The 19,121-nt window shown below is 44.6% G+C and overlaps 1 protein-coding gene across 1 annotated transcript in view; it reads right to left on the bottom strand.

Annotated features, from left to right (window-relative positions):
• The window catches only part of LOC306874669 (NLR family CARD domain-containing protein 3-like), a 41,910-nt gene that overhangs the window by 9,048 nt on the left and 13,741 nt on the right, over positions 1 to 19,121 (bottom strand). The window contains exon 7 of the mRNA XM_079424875.1: positions 11,766 to 11,852. Within this exon, the coding sequence (XP_079281001.1) occupies positions 11,766 to 11,852 (87 nt within the window). The remainder of the gene's footprint in view (positions 1 to 11,765; positions 11,853 to 19,121) is intronic.

The following is a 19,121-nucleotide window of genomic DNA, read 5'->3' as shown; positions in this document are numbered from 1 at the left end:
ACCTCATATCATATTATTATTATTATTATTAGAATAGCCTATATCTTAATGAGTCTACTTAAAGAAAGAGAAAGAAAATAAACTAAATAAATAATTTCTAAGTTTTCTACCTCATATCATATACACACAGAAATGTAAAAGTATTCATGGCAACCCGTCAAAATAAAAAATTGGTTTCACTTGAAGACATTGCGGTAGAAATATTACTATTGTTCAGTAATAGGCTACTACTACTAAAATTATTAAAACCTTATTTTTAAGGAATAATCATACAATATTTCTTCAATGTTTTAATTGTAATATTAAATCCCCTTTATTTTCCAAAAAATACGATTTTTTTTTCATTTTCATTAATTAAAAGATAAATTAATCAGAATCAGAATCAGAATGAGCTTTATTGGCCAAGTATGTTTACACATACAAGGAATTTGTTGTAGTGACAGAAGCTCCACAGTGCAACAGAAAGACAGTAACAGGACAGGACACAGGTAATAAAACAAAATAACAAGAAATAGCCAATAACCAGTGTACAAAACAGCAAAAAAATAAAAAATACACAATATATAATATATAATATAGGCGACTATGTATGTACAGGTCAAGTATGTGCAAATTAGAAATGAGAAAAATACAAATAAAATAAGTGAGTGTGGTGAATGGATAATGAATTAGTTGTGTGTTCCACGTTTATTTATTGAGTGTTCATGAGATGTATTGACTGAGGGAAGAAACTGTTCCTGTGTTTGGTTGTTCTGGTGCTCAGAGCTCTGTAGCGTCGACCAGACGGTAACAGTTCAAAGAGGTTGTGTGCTGGATGTGAGGGGTCTAGAGTGATTTTGCCAGCCCTTTTGCTCACTCTGGATAAGTACAGTTCTTAGAAGGGGAGGGTTGTACCAATGATTCGCTCAGCAGTCCGGACTACCCTCTGTAGTCTTCTGAGGTCAGATTTGGTAGCTGAGCTGAACCAGACAGTTATTGAGGTGCAGAGGATGGATTCAATGATGGCAGACTAGAACTGTTTCAGTAAGTCCTGTGGCAGGTTGAACTTCCTCAGCTGGTGAAGAAAGTACAACCTCTGCTGGGCCTTCCTGACAATGGAGTCAATGTGAATATCCCACTTCAGGTCCTGAGAGATGGTGGTGCCCAGGAATCTGAATGACTCCACTGCAGTCACAGTGCTGTTCATGATGGTGAGTGGGGGGAGAGCAGGGGGGTTTCTCCTGAAGTCCACGATCATCTCCACAGTTTTGAGCGTGTTAAGCTCCAGGTTGTTGAGACTGCACCAGACAGCCAGCTCCTTAACCTGTTAGCCTGCACCAGAGCGACCTCGCACTGAACGCTCTTTGTTTGCATGTGTCATTGTTTTCTAATAGAATAAATGAAACGGGACAAAGTTAATCTTGTCAAACTCTATATCATTCTGAGGGTCTAAGCCTCAAGCATCGACGACAGATCGCTGTTTTTCGATGGAAAGCTTATAAGGAATGAGTGGCACAAATTTGCTACATTTGTGTAAGCAGTACACATCCAAACACGCAGAGTAAAAAAGCCGTAGGTACCTTTATCATTGTAATAACGAGCCACAAACGCGTCCACTGCTGAAATCCCAGTTTAGTTAGAGAGGTAAGGGTCCACAGAAAAACATCCCAGCGAGCACTTTTAGTCCAGCGAAACAATAACGTTGTAATAAGGATGAATATTCCTTTGTTTATGTTTCATTTCTTCAGAGAGTTATTGTTCGCGTCCGTTATGGAATAAATTACGCTCAAAAACAGCGTCTTGGTGGTAAAAAAACAAAACGATTTTGTAGAATACGGTCTTACAAACATAATGAGACCGTCTACGGAAAAAAAAGTATCAGAAAAGCGGAATATAGATTATTTGAATTTGGCGCTCCCTCCTGCCGGCAGTGACGCTTCTGTGACGCACGCTGTCATCTGAGCGGGGCATAACTTAGCGATCTGCTTTATCCATAAAAAACTGTTTTTTTTTTCTTCTACATTTTTTATATGTGTGTGTGTGTATTGTGTGGGGAATGTGGCCGTGTCTGCATGATTATAATCTGTATGGACGCACATCAGCGTGTTTATTAGCGACTCTATGACGGCTATCATTGTGATTCATTGATCAGCTATTATTGATTATATGGCCCATCTGTTTGATTATAATCTGAATGGAAGCACATCAGCGTGTGTTTACTGACTCTATGACCATGTCTGGCAATATCACTTCACGTCTGGCAGTGATATTTATCATTGTAATAACGAATAACGAAGAATACTTCAGTATACATACTATATACAAAGCATTTTTTTCTATTTTTTTTCCTTTTTTATTACTCAAATAATTATTTTTGTATTTTTTAGTGCTCAAATAAATCTGTCTATTATTTTATAATTGAAAAACTATGCAGGAACATGTATAATGACTAAAATAGCTTGTATAATTCTGCAATCCATTTGGTGGTTATTTTTCCTCAAACAGGGGGGTGGGGGGACTATAAATAGTTTCAGAAAAAATATTGCAGGAATCTCATTTTTCATGGTATCTTCTTCAAATTTGAAATATGAACTGATGAGACACATGGCTTTCGATCCATTACTTTTCTGGATTGCTCCAGGACTTATTTCATGTATTTGTATATGAAATAAAAAAACATTCAGTGTGGAAAAATATTTTTCAAGGCACGTCAGTGTCTATAACTTTTTATCTTTTTGAGCATTATCAACTCTGGATGATAGATAGTAAAGCCCAGAGTCTCTTCTTTCCAAAGATACCTAATTTGTTTGTGTAAGCACACTTTGTCACAAACTGTTACCATTTTAATTCAGGTAGGTTATTTTCACCTGCGAGGCCCTAAATGGGGTTGAAGGTTAAAGTGTTAACCTCCTGTCTGTAAGCAGACTCGTCACCGTCCTGGATGAGGCCGATCAGTGTGGTGTCGTCTGCGAACTTCAGGAGCTTGACAGAGGGGTCTTTAGATGTGCAGTCGTTGGTGTAGAGGGAGAAGAGCAGTGGGGAGAGAACGCAGCCCTGAGGAGCTCCAGTGCTGATGGTGCGAGTGCTGGATGTGAATTTACCAAGCTTTACTAACTGCTGTCTGTCTGTCAGGAAGCTATTGATCCACTGGCAGACGGAGGTGGGGACGGAGAGCTGAGTTAGTTTATTTTGAAGGGTTTCCGGGATAATGGTGTTAAAAGCAGAGCTGAAGTCCACAAACATGATCCTCACATAAGTCCGTGGTCTGTCCAGATGCTGCAGGATGAAGTGCAGTCCCATGTTGACTGCATCATCCACAGACCTGTTTGCTCTGTAGGCAAACTGCAGGGGGTCCAGTAAGGGTCCAGTGATGTCCTTCAGATGAGCCAGAACCAGTCTTTCGAATGATTTCATGGATACAGACGTTAGGGCCATAGGTCTGTAGTCATTAAGTCCAGTAATTTTGTGTTTCTTTGTGACGGGGATGATGGTGGAGCGTTTGAAGCATGAGGGGACTTCACACAGCTCCAATGATCTATTGAAGATCTGTGTGAAGATGGGGGCCAGCTGATCAGCACAGCTTTTTAGGCAGGCTGGTGACACACCATCTGGACCAGGTGCTTTCCTTCTTTTGTTCTTCCTGAAGACCTGGCACACATCATCTTCGCTGATTTGAATTGTAGGTGTGGGGGAGAGAGGGGTTGCTGGAGGTGTGAATGGTTGTGTGGAGGGGTGTTCTGGGCGGGTGTGGGGTGATCGTTCAAAACGACAAAAGAACTTGTTTAAGTCGTCTGCCAGGTGTTGATTCTCCAGAGTGCTGGGGGGTGGTGTTTTGTAGCTGGTGATGTCCTTCAATCCTAACCACACTGAAGCAGGATCACTGGAAGATAATTTGTTCCTGAGCTTGTCAGAATAATTCCTCTTTGCCAATCTGATCTCCTTTTCCAGTGTGTATTTGGCCTGTTTGTACAAGACTTTATCCCCCTTTCTGTGAGCATTCATCATAAATGAATGTTGTATGCCTTAATAAATGTAAATACACAACACAGTTTCTGATGAAAAAAATATAAATGTTAGAATAAATTTGTTTTTATACTTTTAAATAATTAGACATGCTAAAACTGAATTTGGTAAAAAAAAATAAATTTAATTGGGTCCTAAACATGTATTTTTTGTTAAATAAATTTATGTTAAATTGTTTCATGATTTTAATTAATTAGACATACTTTGATTAGTAAAATTGAATTTGATCATTAAAAAGATATGTAATTCAGGTACTGTTATCATGATCATTACCATCTTAAAGCCTTCCTTGGGGCAAAATAGGAGAAAGACAAATGATTATCAATGTACTTATTCACACGCATGTTATCCAGGCGTTAATCCACAAGTACTTTCTAGACGCAAAGTAAAAAAATCCTTTCTTTGCTACATCACCACCGCGCAGTTTGAGCGCAGCTCCAAGACGTGACCGTGACGTCTAACGTGTCAAATATTACGTCTGACGCCTGAATCTTAATTTGTTTCCCTACTTTTTCTCTTGTAATCTTTAGTACTTGATTTCAGTTGACAATGTATATTCATGATACTTTGTACAGGTCCTTCTAAAAAAATTAGCATATTGTGATAAAGTTCATTATTTTCTGTAATGTACTGATAAACATTAGACTTTCATATATTTTAGATTCATTACACACAACTGAAGTAGTTCAAGCCTTTTATTGTTTTAATATTGATGATATTGGCATACAGCTTATGAAAACCCAAAATTCCTATCTCAAAAAATTAGCATATTTCATCCGACCAATAAAAGAAAAGTGTTTTTAATACAAAAAAAGTCAACCTTCAAATAATTATGTTCAGTTATGCACTCAATACTTGGTCGAGAATCCTTTTGCAGAAATGACTGCTTCAATGCGGCGTGGCATGGAGGCAATCAGCCTGTGGCACTGCTGAGGTGTTATGGAGGCCCAGGATGCTTCGATAGCGGCCTTAAGCTCATCCAGAGTGTTGGGTCTTGCGTCTCTCAACTTTCTCTTCACAATATCCCACAGATTCTCTATGGGGTTCAGGTCAGGAGAGTTGGCAGGCCAATTGAGCACAGTAATACCATGGTCAGTAAACCATTTACCAGTGGTTTTGGCACTGTGAGCAGGTGCCAGGTCGTGCTGAAAAATGAAATCTTCATCTCCATAAAGCTTTTCAGCAGATGGAAGCATGAAGTGCTCCAAAATCTCCTGATAGCTAGCAAAATTTGCTTTCATCCGAAAAAAGTACTTTGGACCACTGAGCAACAGTCCAGTGCTGCTTCTCTGTAGCCCAGGTCAGGCGCTTCTGCCGCTGTTTCTGTTTCAAACGTGGCTTGACCTGGGGAATGCGGCAGCTGTAGCCCATTTCCTGCACACGCCTGTACACGGTGGCTCTGGATGTTTCTACTCCAGACTCAGTCCACTGCTTCCGCAGGTCCCCCAAGGTCTGGAATCGGTCCTTCTCCACAATCTTCCTCAGGGTCCGGTCACCTCTTCTCGTTGTGCTGCGTTTTCTGCCACACTTTTTCCTTCCCACAGACTTCCCACTGAGGTGCCTTGATACAGCACTCTGGGAACAGCCTATTAGTTCAGAAATTTCTTTCTGTGTCTTACCCTCTTGCTTGAGGGTGTCAATGATGGCCTTCTGGACAGCAGTCAGGTCGGCAGTCTTACCCATGATTGCGGTTTTGAGTAATGAACCAGGCTGGGAGTTTTTAAAAGCCTCAGGAATATTTTGCAGGTGTTTAGAGTTAAATAGTTGATTCAGATGATTAGGTTAATAGCTCGTTTAGAGAACCTTTTCATGATATGCTAATTTTTTGAGATAGGAATTTTGGGTTTTCATGAGCTGTATGCCAAAATCATCAATATTAAAACAATAAAAGGCTTGAACTACTTCAGTTGTGTTTAATGAATCTAAAATATATGAAAGTCTAATGTTTATCAGTACATTACAGAAAATAATGAACTTTATCACAATATGCTAATTTTTTGAGAAGGACCTGTATATTATGTACAATCATTATTTAAATGTCAGCTCTGTATTTTTGCATTGCATTAATTAAAAACAAAACAAATGCCTGAATACTATGGGATTTTTGCCAAACAGCTGACGAGCATATGCACGTTAATTCTCCTGTCAGTTTGCTTAGAGAGTAGAAAAACTGCAGTTATTACACCTCATACATGCAACCACACACACACACACACACACACACACACGTGCAGACTCACACACATGAATCTCACGATCACAAACTCTCCAGTCTGAATTTATGGAGCTTTTCCACTGCATAGTGTGGCACGGTTCAGTACAGCTCACTTCTGGCAGGTTTTCCACTGGGAACAGTACCTGTTACTTTTTTTAGCACCACCTCGGCTGAGGCTTCAAGCGAGCCGTACCGTTACCAAAACATGACGTTTAAACTCTGCTGATCACTGATTGGCCGGAGAAAATTGTCACCGATTTAAATCAGCACAGCCAGCGAAGGATCAAACGCAACTTTTGAATGAGCGCACCTTTTTTAAACAACCAAAAAAAAAGGCTGTTTTGTTGTCTGTTGAGGAAGTACAGATGTTCCTCTCGTTGATAGCCGAGGAGCGGATCCAGCGAGAGCGTGATGGAGAGATGCAGAATTAAAACGTTTTTCAGGAGTCACGGCAGTAGAGGCGGTGCAACTATAACGACACGTGAATAATCCCGCCCACTCTAAAGCGGTACTAAACTGCAGTGGAAACACAAAACGAGCCGAACTGAGCCGTGTCATGCCGTTCTGAACCGTGCCGAGCCGAGTCGTACCACGCAGTGGAAAAGAGCCATTAGTCAGAGGGTGCAAGGTTAACCTATTCTTTAAGTGCCTACTGCTAATCTAGTTCTTGAGAATAAAACTCCCACACAATGATGTACAAGTAACAATAATATTTGCAATAACATATCGATTTCTTGAATAATTAAGTAAATATACTTCCTTAATTTTCCTTTGTAAAGAAACCTCATTGCTGGCTACTCTCTGCTGTCTCAGACTACGACATCTTAGCCCTTAATCGGCCTCTGTAGCTTCTCTAAAGGGAGCGTTGAGCGGGGGACTGAGCCGTTGCTTGCAATTCACAAACTCAACCGCTACATGCTGCTAAAATCTACACACTGCACCTTTAAGTCGGCCACCTACTGCTTGATCAGAACAGAAAGTGTAGTTCTGGTCACTTCAGTACAACTTGCTAATCAGTGATAGACAGAAATCAAAAGGTATCTGATGACGTGCTACTGCTCCATTCATCCATGAGCCTTTAGGCTGTTCTGTCCTGGACACAGATTTGAGGAAACATCAGCCTCCACATGATCTACTAGTCATTATGTTTATTTGTCAGGTAAGAATGTATCATGTTAATTCCATAATTAAAGAATAAGAAACCAATTCAGAGTCAGAGATAATAAATACATAACATCAATTGCTCAAAGATGAATCTAAGAGAGAGAGGTGCAAACCTGACAGAGGAAAAAGTAGCATTTATGAGTGCTGTTTACTCTGATATAAATACTCTTCAAACAGATTAAAATGTATCTGTATGTTTCATTTTGGCTGATACTTATGTACTTTGTTGTACATTGGTCTATAATGCTGCCTTCACGTGCTATCGGAAATTTCCTATTTCCCACTTATGAAGTCGTGATTACGAGCTTGTTGTGTTCAAGTGCTTTAATGTCGGAAAGACTAAAATGTAGCATCCCATTGGTTGACAATCATATAAACATTCACCGCGCTATACATGCAGTTTTCTGACAATCCTGGAATTTCAGTCAAATACATGCTTATTTCACTGCTTATAAAACATAAAATATGCTTCGAATGATCGTTCATATCTAGCCTATAAATACAGTACTTAAGCGACAAGACAAAGGGATGTAGTTGTTGTGAGAACAGACAGCAGCAATGGTTGTCCCCTCCACCATGTTTAAAGTTTATGACCCGCCCAACTCAGAAATTATTTCTGAATTTCCCAGTAGCAAATATGACTTGAAAGGCCATTCACATCCAATTTCCCGATTACTCTGATAGCACGTGAAGGCACAATAAGTGTATATCCCAGGGGTGCCCACACTTTTTTGAGTGGGGATCTACTTTTAAAAATAAATAGGCCTAAATAAAAAAGCTGGTTGGGATGTATCTTTATATTGCATTAAGTTAAATTTTTATTTAAAAAATAATAAAATAATGTTCAATAATGCCTGCATTTCCCTAAAGCAGTGGTCCTCAACCTTTTTTTACTCCAAGACCCCCTCTTCTCCAAATCAATACTGCAAGCCCAAACTTTTCTATTCACTAAAACCTTTGTATTTTCATGTCATTTTTTTAAACAAAGCAAATTCAAGAAAGATTTAAGCATTCCATGAACACACTTCACAAAAATGTCACTAAAGTTGTATAGAATATCTACAAAGTATGTAAAAGTATGTATCTCTGAACTCAGCGGTCTGAAGGAAGCTCGACACCATCAGTGAATATTTCCTCTGTCAGAACAAGCTGTTTGGAGCGTCTGATGCCCGTATGTACATGAACACCACTGATCCTCACAAACTTCTCCAAAACACGTGAGCATCCGTTATAAAACTCTGTATTCAACTAGGCAGTGTTGGGGAAGCTACTCTGAAACTGTAGTTTGACAAGCTACAAGCTACTCGTAAGTTAAAGTAGTTAAACTACAGTCAAGCTACCCTTTTGGAAAAGTAGTTAGCTACACTACAAGTTACTATCAAAAAGTAGCTAGCTACATTGAAACTACTTTTTATTTTTTTGAACAACGTATATTATAAATAACTGAATAAGTGTCTGAGGAATGTTTTAAGTAAAATATTTAGTGTTTAAAACAATGCAATACAATTATGATTTCTGTTTAATTATGGTTTTATTACACACAACACTCAAATATCTCAGACTGTTACAAAAAGTGTAACCTTTACTTGTCGTTTCTTTGAGAGACATGAACTTGGACAAATAAGGCCATGGGTAATTAACGTTAGTTGTTTCTCCATCCTCCAAATCTGCCGCCACGTCTTGCTCCATCATGGATAATATGGGTGTGTCAACCCACTTCTGTACGTCAGTGAACCGTTAGCCGCAAGATGCGTGATTAAACAACAGGTGGCGGTAATGCCAAAAAATGAATTTGTAATCTAACAAGAAGAATATCCTTGCATCGCGCAGGCTCGACAAAACGCAATGTAGCTTTTGCTCGCGCTACACCGCTACTTGCTGCAAAAAGTAGTTAGCTACTGGAAAAGCTACACTGTTTAAAAAGCAACTGAGCTACTGCCAAGCTACTGAAAAATGTAATTAAGTTAGTAGCGTCGCTACTTGTAGTTAACTACTCCCCAACACTGCAACTAGGTGAATATCCTGAGCTGTGATCAAGCAGAAATATGATATTATAGAGATCAGTGCACCGAGAGCAAAAATACACACGGTTCGTTTGTGCATCAAATAACAGACACAACACACACCTAATGCACGATCCTGTATGTCACTGTAATCATCTTTACCTTGATGACAATTGTCATCCATCAAAACTTTAGGCTACTAGTGTGACCCTGGCTTCTTTTATCCAGCCGAGAGCTGTATTGTGTATCATATGCCAGGGCTCCAGACAAAAAAAAATCGAGTAAGGAGCCATTGGCTCCTATAAGAGAAAAACTTTGGCGCCAAATCATTTTTTTAGGTGCCACAGAATAAAAGTGTTTTATTTTATCATCATTTTATTTTTTTCCCCTACATTTGAACATTTCAAGCATTCTGTCATGTGTTTATGTCTCATCTTTTCTTGGCTTTATCAGCATTTTAATCCATCTTGTAGATGATCAGGTCGACCTGGTAACTAAGGTTCACTTAAAGTGGGAACTAAATGTCTTTCACAACTTGAAATATACAGTCACAAAGAATTGTTCGTTACACAGAATCTGTACCAATATCATGGACCATAAGCATCACTTGGCAACTGAGTGCAGTTTGGGCTCCTCCTCAGTGCATCCTTTAAATGTTGTCAAGTCTTTCACACATTCAGTCTGTTTCTCTTCATTAGTAAAACACAATTTTATAGGAGGAGTTGAATCATGTAGACAGATTAATTCAAAATATTAATATGCAACAGCACATAAATATAGCAAAATGCTCCTCTTTATAGTTATTTTTCTAGCTGACTGATGAGCTTATGGACACTGAGTGGTTATTCTGAGGTAAATGTATTATTACAATGCAATGTTTACAAGCTTTAGACATTTTCCTTAGTTTGAAACTCTGAATGAGCATTTACATGAAACATTTCAGTAAGTTGTACTGTAGACTCTCTTATTGCCTACCTTTTGATGTTAAATCACGTTCATTTCATACTATAGTAGTAAATAGAAAGATATAATGAGTTCACTTGCTGCTTTAACACATACACGGACAGTATTTATATTACCAAAAGTGTACGCTGGTGGTCCGCATTAAACAGCACCAAAACCGTACTATTTTCATTTCGTTATGAATTTGGCATCATTTTAAAACTGATATTTTGTTTATTAAAAAGCACAAAGCTTCTTGCGATTACTGGATGGCATGTGCGCTTCAAATAACAGGAAGTCCATGCATTAACAGAACACAGCATATAGACTAAGATCTCGATAAGAAGAAGCCATATTAGTAATGATTATAAATGAGAATTGTTGACGATATTGCCAGTATCCACAGAGCTGACAACTTTACTTGTTGAAGTTTGTTCAAGTTGTGCATGAAATAGACACGGCTTTTCTGCACTTTCACGTCTCCGTCATTCATCTCTCTCGCGCAGCACAACTGGAGCTGCGTTTAGCAGACTGTGTGCGTCAGCGGTGCTGTGCAGCATAGACGAGGACTGTTTGAAACTTTTTTACAGTAAAACTTTGCATCGTCTCTTCATTTTAAGCGCAATACAATCAGGAAAAAATTCCTTACGTGCAAATTATAAAATAAAATATAGATATAGTCGCCAGTGGTGACCTCAGCAAAAACTTCACTCGCAAATTAATATTTTTGGTCGCAAATGCGACCGTTTTAGTCGCAGTCTGGAGCCCTGTATGCTCATCCAGAGGTTTTGAGTCGTTCAGTCTGTATTTCACACAGATGAGAAACGGTCTGCTGCTCCGAAACACAGAATATCACAGAATACCTAGAGAGGTGGTGCTTTTATTTATATATTTACATTATTTAACATATTAGTCATAACATTAGTGAATATATTATATTTTAGTTTTAAGTTATCTCGCGCCCCCCGGCTGAGAACCACTGACCTAAAGCGTGATCTACCAGCATTGCCTTCACGATCGACCTGTTGGGCACCCCTGGTTTGTACAAACATACATTAGTCTTGAGCACATTCAGTATAATCATTGTGTTTGATCATTTACATTTTGATTCTTAAACGCTCACCCAAAAATATAAAGTGTCATAATTTACTTCCCTGCATGTCGTTCCTAACCTTTATAAATATCAATAGATGATATTTTGGACATTGTTGGCAACCAAAGTTTTGGTATCAATGCTTTCATTGTGTGGACAAAAACATTTCTCAAAGTATCTTCTCTTATGTTTCACAGAATAAAGTCACACTGTTTAGAAATGACTTTAAGATGAGTAAAGTGAAGAAAGTTTAAATTTTTGGGTGAACTATTGCTTTAACATGAAATGTTTTTGTTTGGCAGTATTTTCACACAGTATTTGTGTTTAATAATATAATAACACTTACTGTAGTTTCTGTAGTTTAAAGTGTGGATCCTCCAGAGCTGAACTCAGAGCAGACCAGCCTTTCTCTGTAATCCTGCAGCAGGAAAGACTGCAGAGAAAATATAGGAAAAAATAAAGATTAAGTTTATCACTGTTTGTCACAGACCCATGAATGAGGTGTCAAATCAACCGGCTCATTGAGGAGAGGAGTGCTGTATCTTTTCTAAGTGATCGGTCCTACGATGTTCACACAGCGGATGAAAAAGCAGACAAAAAAATCCCATAGACTTACAATGACGGAATGTTCATGAATTTGAATCTCAACTGTCACTTTCTCACACACACACACACACACGCACGCGCAAACACTCTCACACACACTCTCTCACACACACACACACACACACACACACACAGACACACACACCATGTTTGATGGGGACCAACTTTATAATCATCACATGCATAATAAACATGCATTCCCATGATTTGTGGGGACCTTGCAACAGCAATAAATATTACTAATGACAAATAAAAGGCATTTATATGACGTAAATCTACAGACTGCATTTGTTCATTTGCTCTTAAAATGGGTTTAATCTCCAAAAAAAAAAAAAGCTTCACTCTCGCATAAAACATCTAGGACCAGTTTCACAGACAGAGATTATCTTAAGCCAGGACTAGGCCTTAGTTAAATTATGCAATTTAAACAGTTTCTATTAAAATGCCTTAGTAAAAACTAAAACATTACTGGTGTGCATCCTGAGACAAAACAATGTCTGACATATTTTAAGATGCTTCAGTGCTTCAGTTACTTTCAGTAAGGACAACTCAAACATGCTTTTTAGTCTGGGACCAGCCTTAAGCATGTAATCCATCTGCTCAACATGTACAGTTTTGGTTGATTGACTGATTGATGGTTCCTACGTTTGATTGTAATTATCAGCGTGACTGAAGTGGACTGATGTTGCAGTGAACAAGTTCTTCATTCACATACAAAGGATCATATTGGGAGTAGTGAATAAATGCCTGGATATATTCCAACTCATATCATACCCACAAGTCCAACATTTAAACCTTTCCACTTCAAACTATTTACAATTATAGATTAAAAATAAATAAATAAAAACTATTCTTTCTATAATTGTAATTTAAATAAATAAATGGTGTTCAGCTCCAACTAGGGATGCTCCGATCGATCGGCCGGAGATCGGTATCGGCCGATATTCACATTTTATGACTCGATCGGTACTCATACGTTTGGCCGATCTCATGTACCGATCACAATTTGATGACGTCAACGCGTGACGACGTATATGATGCATGGGGACATATGCTGCAGTCATCGCCTGTGGAAATTCTATGACATTTCAAGAAACAATGAAAAATTGTTTAACTATATGTCGTGTATGTTTTGCATTATGATACTATGAATTTATGGTTCATTTTTAACAGCAGATTCAGTGACGTTAGAGCTGTTCTGCGCATCACTGCACGCGTCTGAGGAGCGCAGGCTTTATGGCACGGGCACCGGAGCTGATCGTGGCCGCTCTATGAACGTTTATTAATAAAACAAAATATCTTCTCTGGCCATATTAGCCTACTCAATAGCATTAACAGAGGCTTTACTCCTTTTAAACTTTATCTGGAATGTCACCGTTTCTGTCACTGCAACTTCCCGATCAGGCGAACACACACACACACACACACAAATTTAATTGTCTGCCTAATGAAAAAATGTAGTTAATATTGCATCATTTATGATTTATTTGATCCACCGGCGACCCACCCGCAAATAATCAGAATGCATTTTTTTATTACCCGACCCGCAGATTATCCGCAGCGCCCGTGGATAACCGTGAAACTACTCCGTTTTGTTATTTCAGTAGTTTAAATGTTTCAATTTCTTTTTTCCACTTCAGTCTTATATTGGACAGCATTAAACCTTATGAGTTACATCAGACTTCGCCATATTAAAGTTTAAATGTTTCTATTTGTTTTGTCCTCTCTCTAACATTGGATAATCAAAACGTTCTCATCTTGAGCAGACAAGAATAAGTTTCAAAGTTTAAATTCCAACCTAGCCATCTAACAACAAATATATATATATTGTGGCGGGCTGAAGAATCACACAACCGAGCAACGTGAGGTGAAGTCCCCGGAGGGTGTATTTATTCAAAGATAAACAATAAAAGGTGCAAGTAAGTGCCGTTGGTGCGTGGTTTCCTCTTCCCCTCTGGTGCTCGTGTCCCTCAATCCTCAGCGTGGCGTGCAAAGTGTCCTGGTGCTGGTGGCGGGCTGAGCAGTTAGTCAGGGCTTTCTGGAAGTAAGAGAGAGAACACACGTTAGCGGTCTGTCTTGCAGGAGGCATTGCTCACCAGCTTCTCCTCTCCAGCGGCTTTTGTAGCGCTCTCCTAAGCCGCTGCAGCTGGACCTGATCAGCCCGCCGTGACGAGGTGCAGGTGATTCTCCTCCGTTGCCAGGGCGACGCTGATAGGCTCCCGGGACAGGTGTCACACTCCCCCCCCCCTAAGAGTCGCCCTGGTCCCTCGGGCTAAGGGGGAGGATGGGGCTGGAGGAGGAAGTCTCATTGACAGACCTGAGAAAGCTGTCCCCCAGCGGGAGAGTCCATCGGCATTGGCGTGGGCTGCCCCGGCTCGATGTCGCACGTCAAAGCGGAAGTCCTGGAGTGCCAGGAACCACCGAGTCACCCTTGCGTTCGTGTCCTTGGCCCGGGCCATCCATTGTAGGGGAGCGTGGTCGGTGACCAGAGTGAAGGTCCGTCCTAGAAGGTAATATTTTAGCTCCAGGACTGCCCACTTGACTGCCAGCGCCTCCCTCTCAACCGCTGCGTAGCGTTGTTCGGCGGGGGACAGCTTCCGGCTGATGTAGATCACCGGGTGTTCCTCACCGTCCTGAACCTGCGAGAGGACGGCTCCCAACCCGGTGTCAGAGGCGTCCGTCTGTAACAAGAAAGGGCGGTTAAAGTCGGGGGCACGGAGTACTGGTTCCGACGTGAGGGCAGCCTTGATCCTCTGGAACGCCTCATCTTCGGCTTTTCCCCAGCTCACTATCTCCGGCCGCCCTTTCTTGGTCAGGTCTGTCAACGGGGTGGCTAAGGAGGAGAAGTTAGGAATAAAACACCGGTAGTACCCCGCCAACCCCAAAAAGGCCCGTACCTGCTTTTTTGTGGAGGGTCGGGAGGCGTTGCGGACGGCGGCCACCTTGTCTTCTTGCGGGCGAACGAGTCCCCGGCCGACTATGTAACCCAGGTATCTGGTTTCAGGTAGGGCCAGGTGACATTTCTTGGGGTTGGCGGTGAGCCCAGCCCGACGTAGTTCCCCAAGCACCCTCCGGAGCCGCTCCAGGTGGTCTTCCCAGGTCTCTGAGTGGATGACCACGTCGTCGATGTAGGCGGCTGCATATTCCTGATGGGGCCTTAGCAGGATATCCATCATACGTTGGAACGTGGCGGGTGCCCCGTGCAGCCCGAAGGGGAGAACCCGGTATTGCCAGTGGCCACTTGGGGTGGAGAAGGCGGTCTTGGGTTTGGCCTGGTCGGTCAGGGGGACCTGCCAATAGCCCTTGGTGAGGTCAAGCGTGGAGATATCCTAGTCGTCGTCGACTATGCCACCCGGTACCCTGAGGCCATACCCCTGCGGAAAGCCACCACCAAGGCCATCGCTAAAGAGCTATTCCTGCTGTGCAGCCGGGTGGGCATACCAAAGGAGATATTGACCGACCAGGGCACCCCATTCATGTCCCGGATGATGAAGGACCTCTGTCGCCTCCTCCAGGTACAACAGAATTTGTGGCCGAGCAGGTAGTATCGCAGCTCCAGGACGGCCCACTTTATCGCCAGGGCCTCCTTTTCTACCGCCGCGTAATTCCGTTCGGCCGGGGTCAGCTTCCTGCTAATAAATAAGACGGGGTGTTCCTCACCTTCCTGTACTTGGGACAGAACGGCTCCCAACCCCGTCTCAGAGGTGTCTGTCTGCAACAGAAAGGGGCAGCTGAAATCGGGGACCCGTAACACCGGTTTCTCCGTGAGCGCCCTCTGGATTTGCCGGAACGCATTTTCCTCCTCTGGGCCCCAGTGGACGGTGTCTGGCTGCCCCTTTCTGGTCAGGTCTGTCAGAGGGGTGGCTAGAGAGGAGAAGTTAGGGATGAAACATCGATAGTACCCCGCCAACCCTAAGAAAGCTCGTACCTGAGTCTTGGTGCGGGGTCTTGGGGCGGAGTGGACGGCCTCGACTTTCTGCTCCTGGGGTTTTATGAGACCCCGCCCCACCTGATACCCGAGGTACTTGGTTTCGTAGTAGGCGAGGTGGCATTTAGCAGGGTTGGCGGTGAGCCCAGCCCGTCGGAGCTCCATTAGCACCCTCCGCAAACGGTCTAGATGGTCCTCCCAACGCTCCGAGTGGATTACTACATCGTCTATATAAGCAGCGGCGTAGTGCTGGTGGGGCCTGAGGAGGATGTCCATGAGTCTTTGGAAGGTGGCAGGTGCCCCGTGAAGGCCAAAGGGAAGGGTCCGATACTGCCAGTGGCCACTCGGGGTGGAGAATGAGGTCTTTTCTTTGGCAGTATCGGTAAGGGGCACTTGCCAATACCCCTTTGTCAGGTCCAGGGTGATGTAACGAGCCCTTCCTAGACGATCCAACAACTCATCCACCCGGGGCATTGGGTACCTGTCGAATGCCGATACTTCGTTGAGGCGTCTGAAGTCATTGCAAAAGCGGAGGGTGCCGTCCGGTTTGGGCACGAGGACAATGGGGCTCGACCACAGGCTGCGGGACGGTTCTATCACCCCTAACCTCAGCATGTGCTGGACCTCGTCCTCAATAGCCTGCCGACGAGCCTCAGGGATGCGGTAGGGCCGTTGTTTCACTACGACTCCGGGCGGGGTCCGGATATCGTGTTGCAGAATGTGAGTGCGGCCGGGCAGCGGGGAGAACACATCTTGGAACTGACCGGCCAGGTGCTGGAGTTCCCCCTTCTACGCAGCGGAGAGTTCCGGGTTGGCGTCGACTAGGGCGGGTTCCACGGTAGCAAGGGCGACGGTCTGTTCGTTAGTCCCCACCCACTTCTTCAATAAGTTGATATGATAGAGTTGTTCGGGCTTCCGCTTGCCTGGTTGGCGGATCCTGTAGTTGACGGGGCCGACTCGTTCGACCACCGTGTAGGGGCCTTGCCAGGTGGCCAGGAACTTGCAAGCGGAGGTGGGGACTAGCACCATTACCCGGTCCCCCGCCTGGAACTCACGGGGCTTCGCCGGTCTATCGTAGTGGCGTTGTTGAGCCTGCTGCGCCTTGGCCATGTGTTCCCGCACGAGAGGGGTGACCCGGTCGATCCTCTGCCTCATCTTACTGACGTACTCCACCAAGGACCTGTGCGTGGTGGGCTGCTGGTTTTCCCACGCCTCTTTGGCCACGTCTAGCAGGCCCCGGGGTTGTCTACCGAAGAGCAACTCAAAGGGGGTGAAGCCGGTGGACGCCTGCGGCACCTCTCGTATACCAAACAGAACATATGGGAGCATTTGGTCCCAATCCCTTCTGTCCTCGGCCGCCACTCGCCGTAACATCTGTTTCAGTGTTTGGTTGAAACGCTCCACCAAGCCATCTGTCTGGGGGTGGTATACGGAGGTGTGCAACTGCTTGACCCGGAGCAGGCTGCAGAGGTCTGCCATTATGCGGGACATGAAGGGGGTTCCCTGGTCGGTCAGAATTTCGGCTGGGATCCCCACCCGACTGAACAGGAGGAACAGCTCGTGGGCAATGTTCTTGGCGGTTGCTTTCCTTGGGGGCACGGCTTCCGGATAGCGGGTGGCGTAGTCGACAATAACCAAGATGTGTTCATGGCCCCGGGCTGTCTTCGGCAACGGCCCTACCAGATCCATCCCGATGCGCTCGAAGGGCACCTCAATGACGGGCAGCGGTATGAGCGGAGAGGGGGGTGGCGAGTGGGGGGACGTTCTCTGACACGTCGGGCAGGCCTGGCAGAACTGCCTAACCTCGGCCTCCAGGCCGGGCCAATGAAACCGATCTCGGATCCGTTGGGTTGTGTTCCGTACGCCTAGGTGTCCTGCCGCCGGATGCGCGTGGGCCAATTGTATAACGGCTTGTGTCTTAGGGCGAGGCACCACAAGCAGGCGTTTTTCCTCCCCTCTCCGCTGGGCGACACAATAAAGCAGCCCGTTCTCCACGACAAAGTGGGGGAAGGGATGCGGCCCCGGCTGACAGTCCTTCCCTTCTAGCACTCGAATCTGTCGCCAGCAGTGTTTTAGCCGCTCATCGTCTCTCTGGGCCTGTCCAAACGAGCCCCCTCCCACGACCTGTTGATACACATCAAAGTAAACGTTAGTATTTTGGGAGGGGGACTCAGCTTCACGCCCACTGTCGGTGGCCAGGAGAACGGGGCGGCGACGCGATCCAGCCCGCGTTAGCCAACCGCGGCGCCCCCTTCTGGGACTGGCAGGCTGTGTCACGGCAGCTAGGAGAGCCTCAAAACCGGGCCAGTCTCTTCCCAGCAGTACGTCAACCGGCAATTTCGGCATGATCCCCACCTCAACGGGCCAGGTGCCAGGGCTCGCGGAGATCATCACCCGCCGCGTGGGGACTTCCTGGGTATCGCCATGGACGCATGCGATAGGCAGCCGGGTCTTTGCCTCACGGCGTGGCGGTAGGACCCTCGCATGAACGAGACTCACGGCACTTCCGGAGTCGAGGAGGGCTCGGTGGGGACGGCCGTTGATTTTGACCTCGGCCTCCAGCGCGCCGCGGGGTAGCTCCTGATGTAAGACACAGCCTGCCAACCAAGGTCGTGGCGGAGGAGATGACGCGACGGTGGGCATGCTTATGTCCTGAGGTTCAGGGGGCGCCGCTCTGTTTACTGTTTGCCCGGTGCCCTCCGGCGCGCGTTGCTCCTGGCCCACCCTCCGGGGAAAAGGCGGTCCTCGCTCCCCAGCATCTCGCCGCTGGGCCGCCTCCGCCAGCTCGATCGCCTCAACCAGTTCCAGGGTGGTGGCGGGATTCCTCATCGCGACGGCCTGATGGAACGTGCGGGGCAGAGCTCGTAGGAGGCGATCGATGGTGACTCGTTCCACTACCTGGGCGGCGGTTGGGGTCCCCTCCAGCAGCCAGTGTTGGGCGAGACGCGCCAGTTCTGTTGCTTGAGTCCGGGCGGGCTTTCGCGGCTGGTATTCCCAATCGTGAAACTTCTGCGCCGCGCAAACAGGTGAGAGTCCCACTCGCGCGAGAATTTCCCGCTTTACCTCTTGATAGTCCGTCGCCGCTTCGGCCGGTAAACTGAAGTAAGCTCTCTGCGCTTCGCCAGTTAGTAGAGGTGCCAGCGCGCTCGCCCAATCTTCGGGGTTCTA

The sequence above is a fragment of the Barbus barbus genome (assembly GCF_936440315.1).
Source record: "Barbus barbus genome assembly, chromosome: 9".
In the NCBI taxonomy this organism is placed as follows: domain Eukaryota; kingdom Metazoa; phylum Chordata; class Actinopteri; order Cypriniformes; family Cyprinidae; genus Barbus; species Barbus barbus.
Note: the sequence above shows the minus strand (reverse complement) of the source record. Positions and strands in the feature narration are given on the sequence as shown.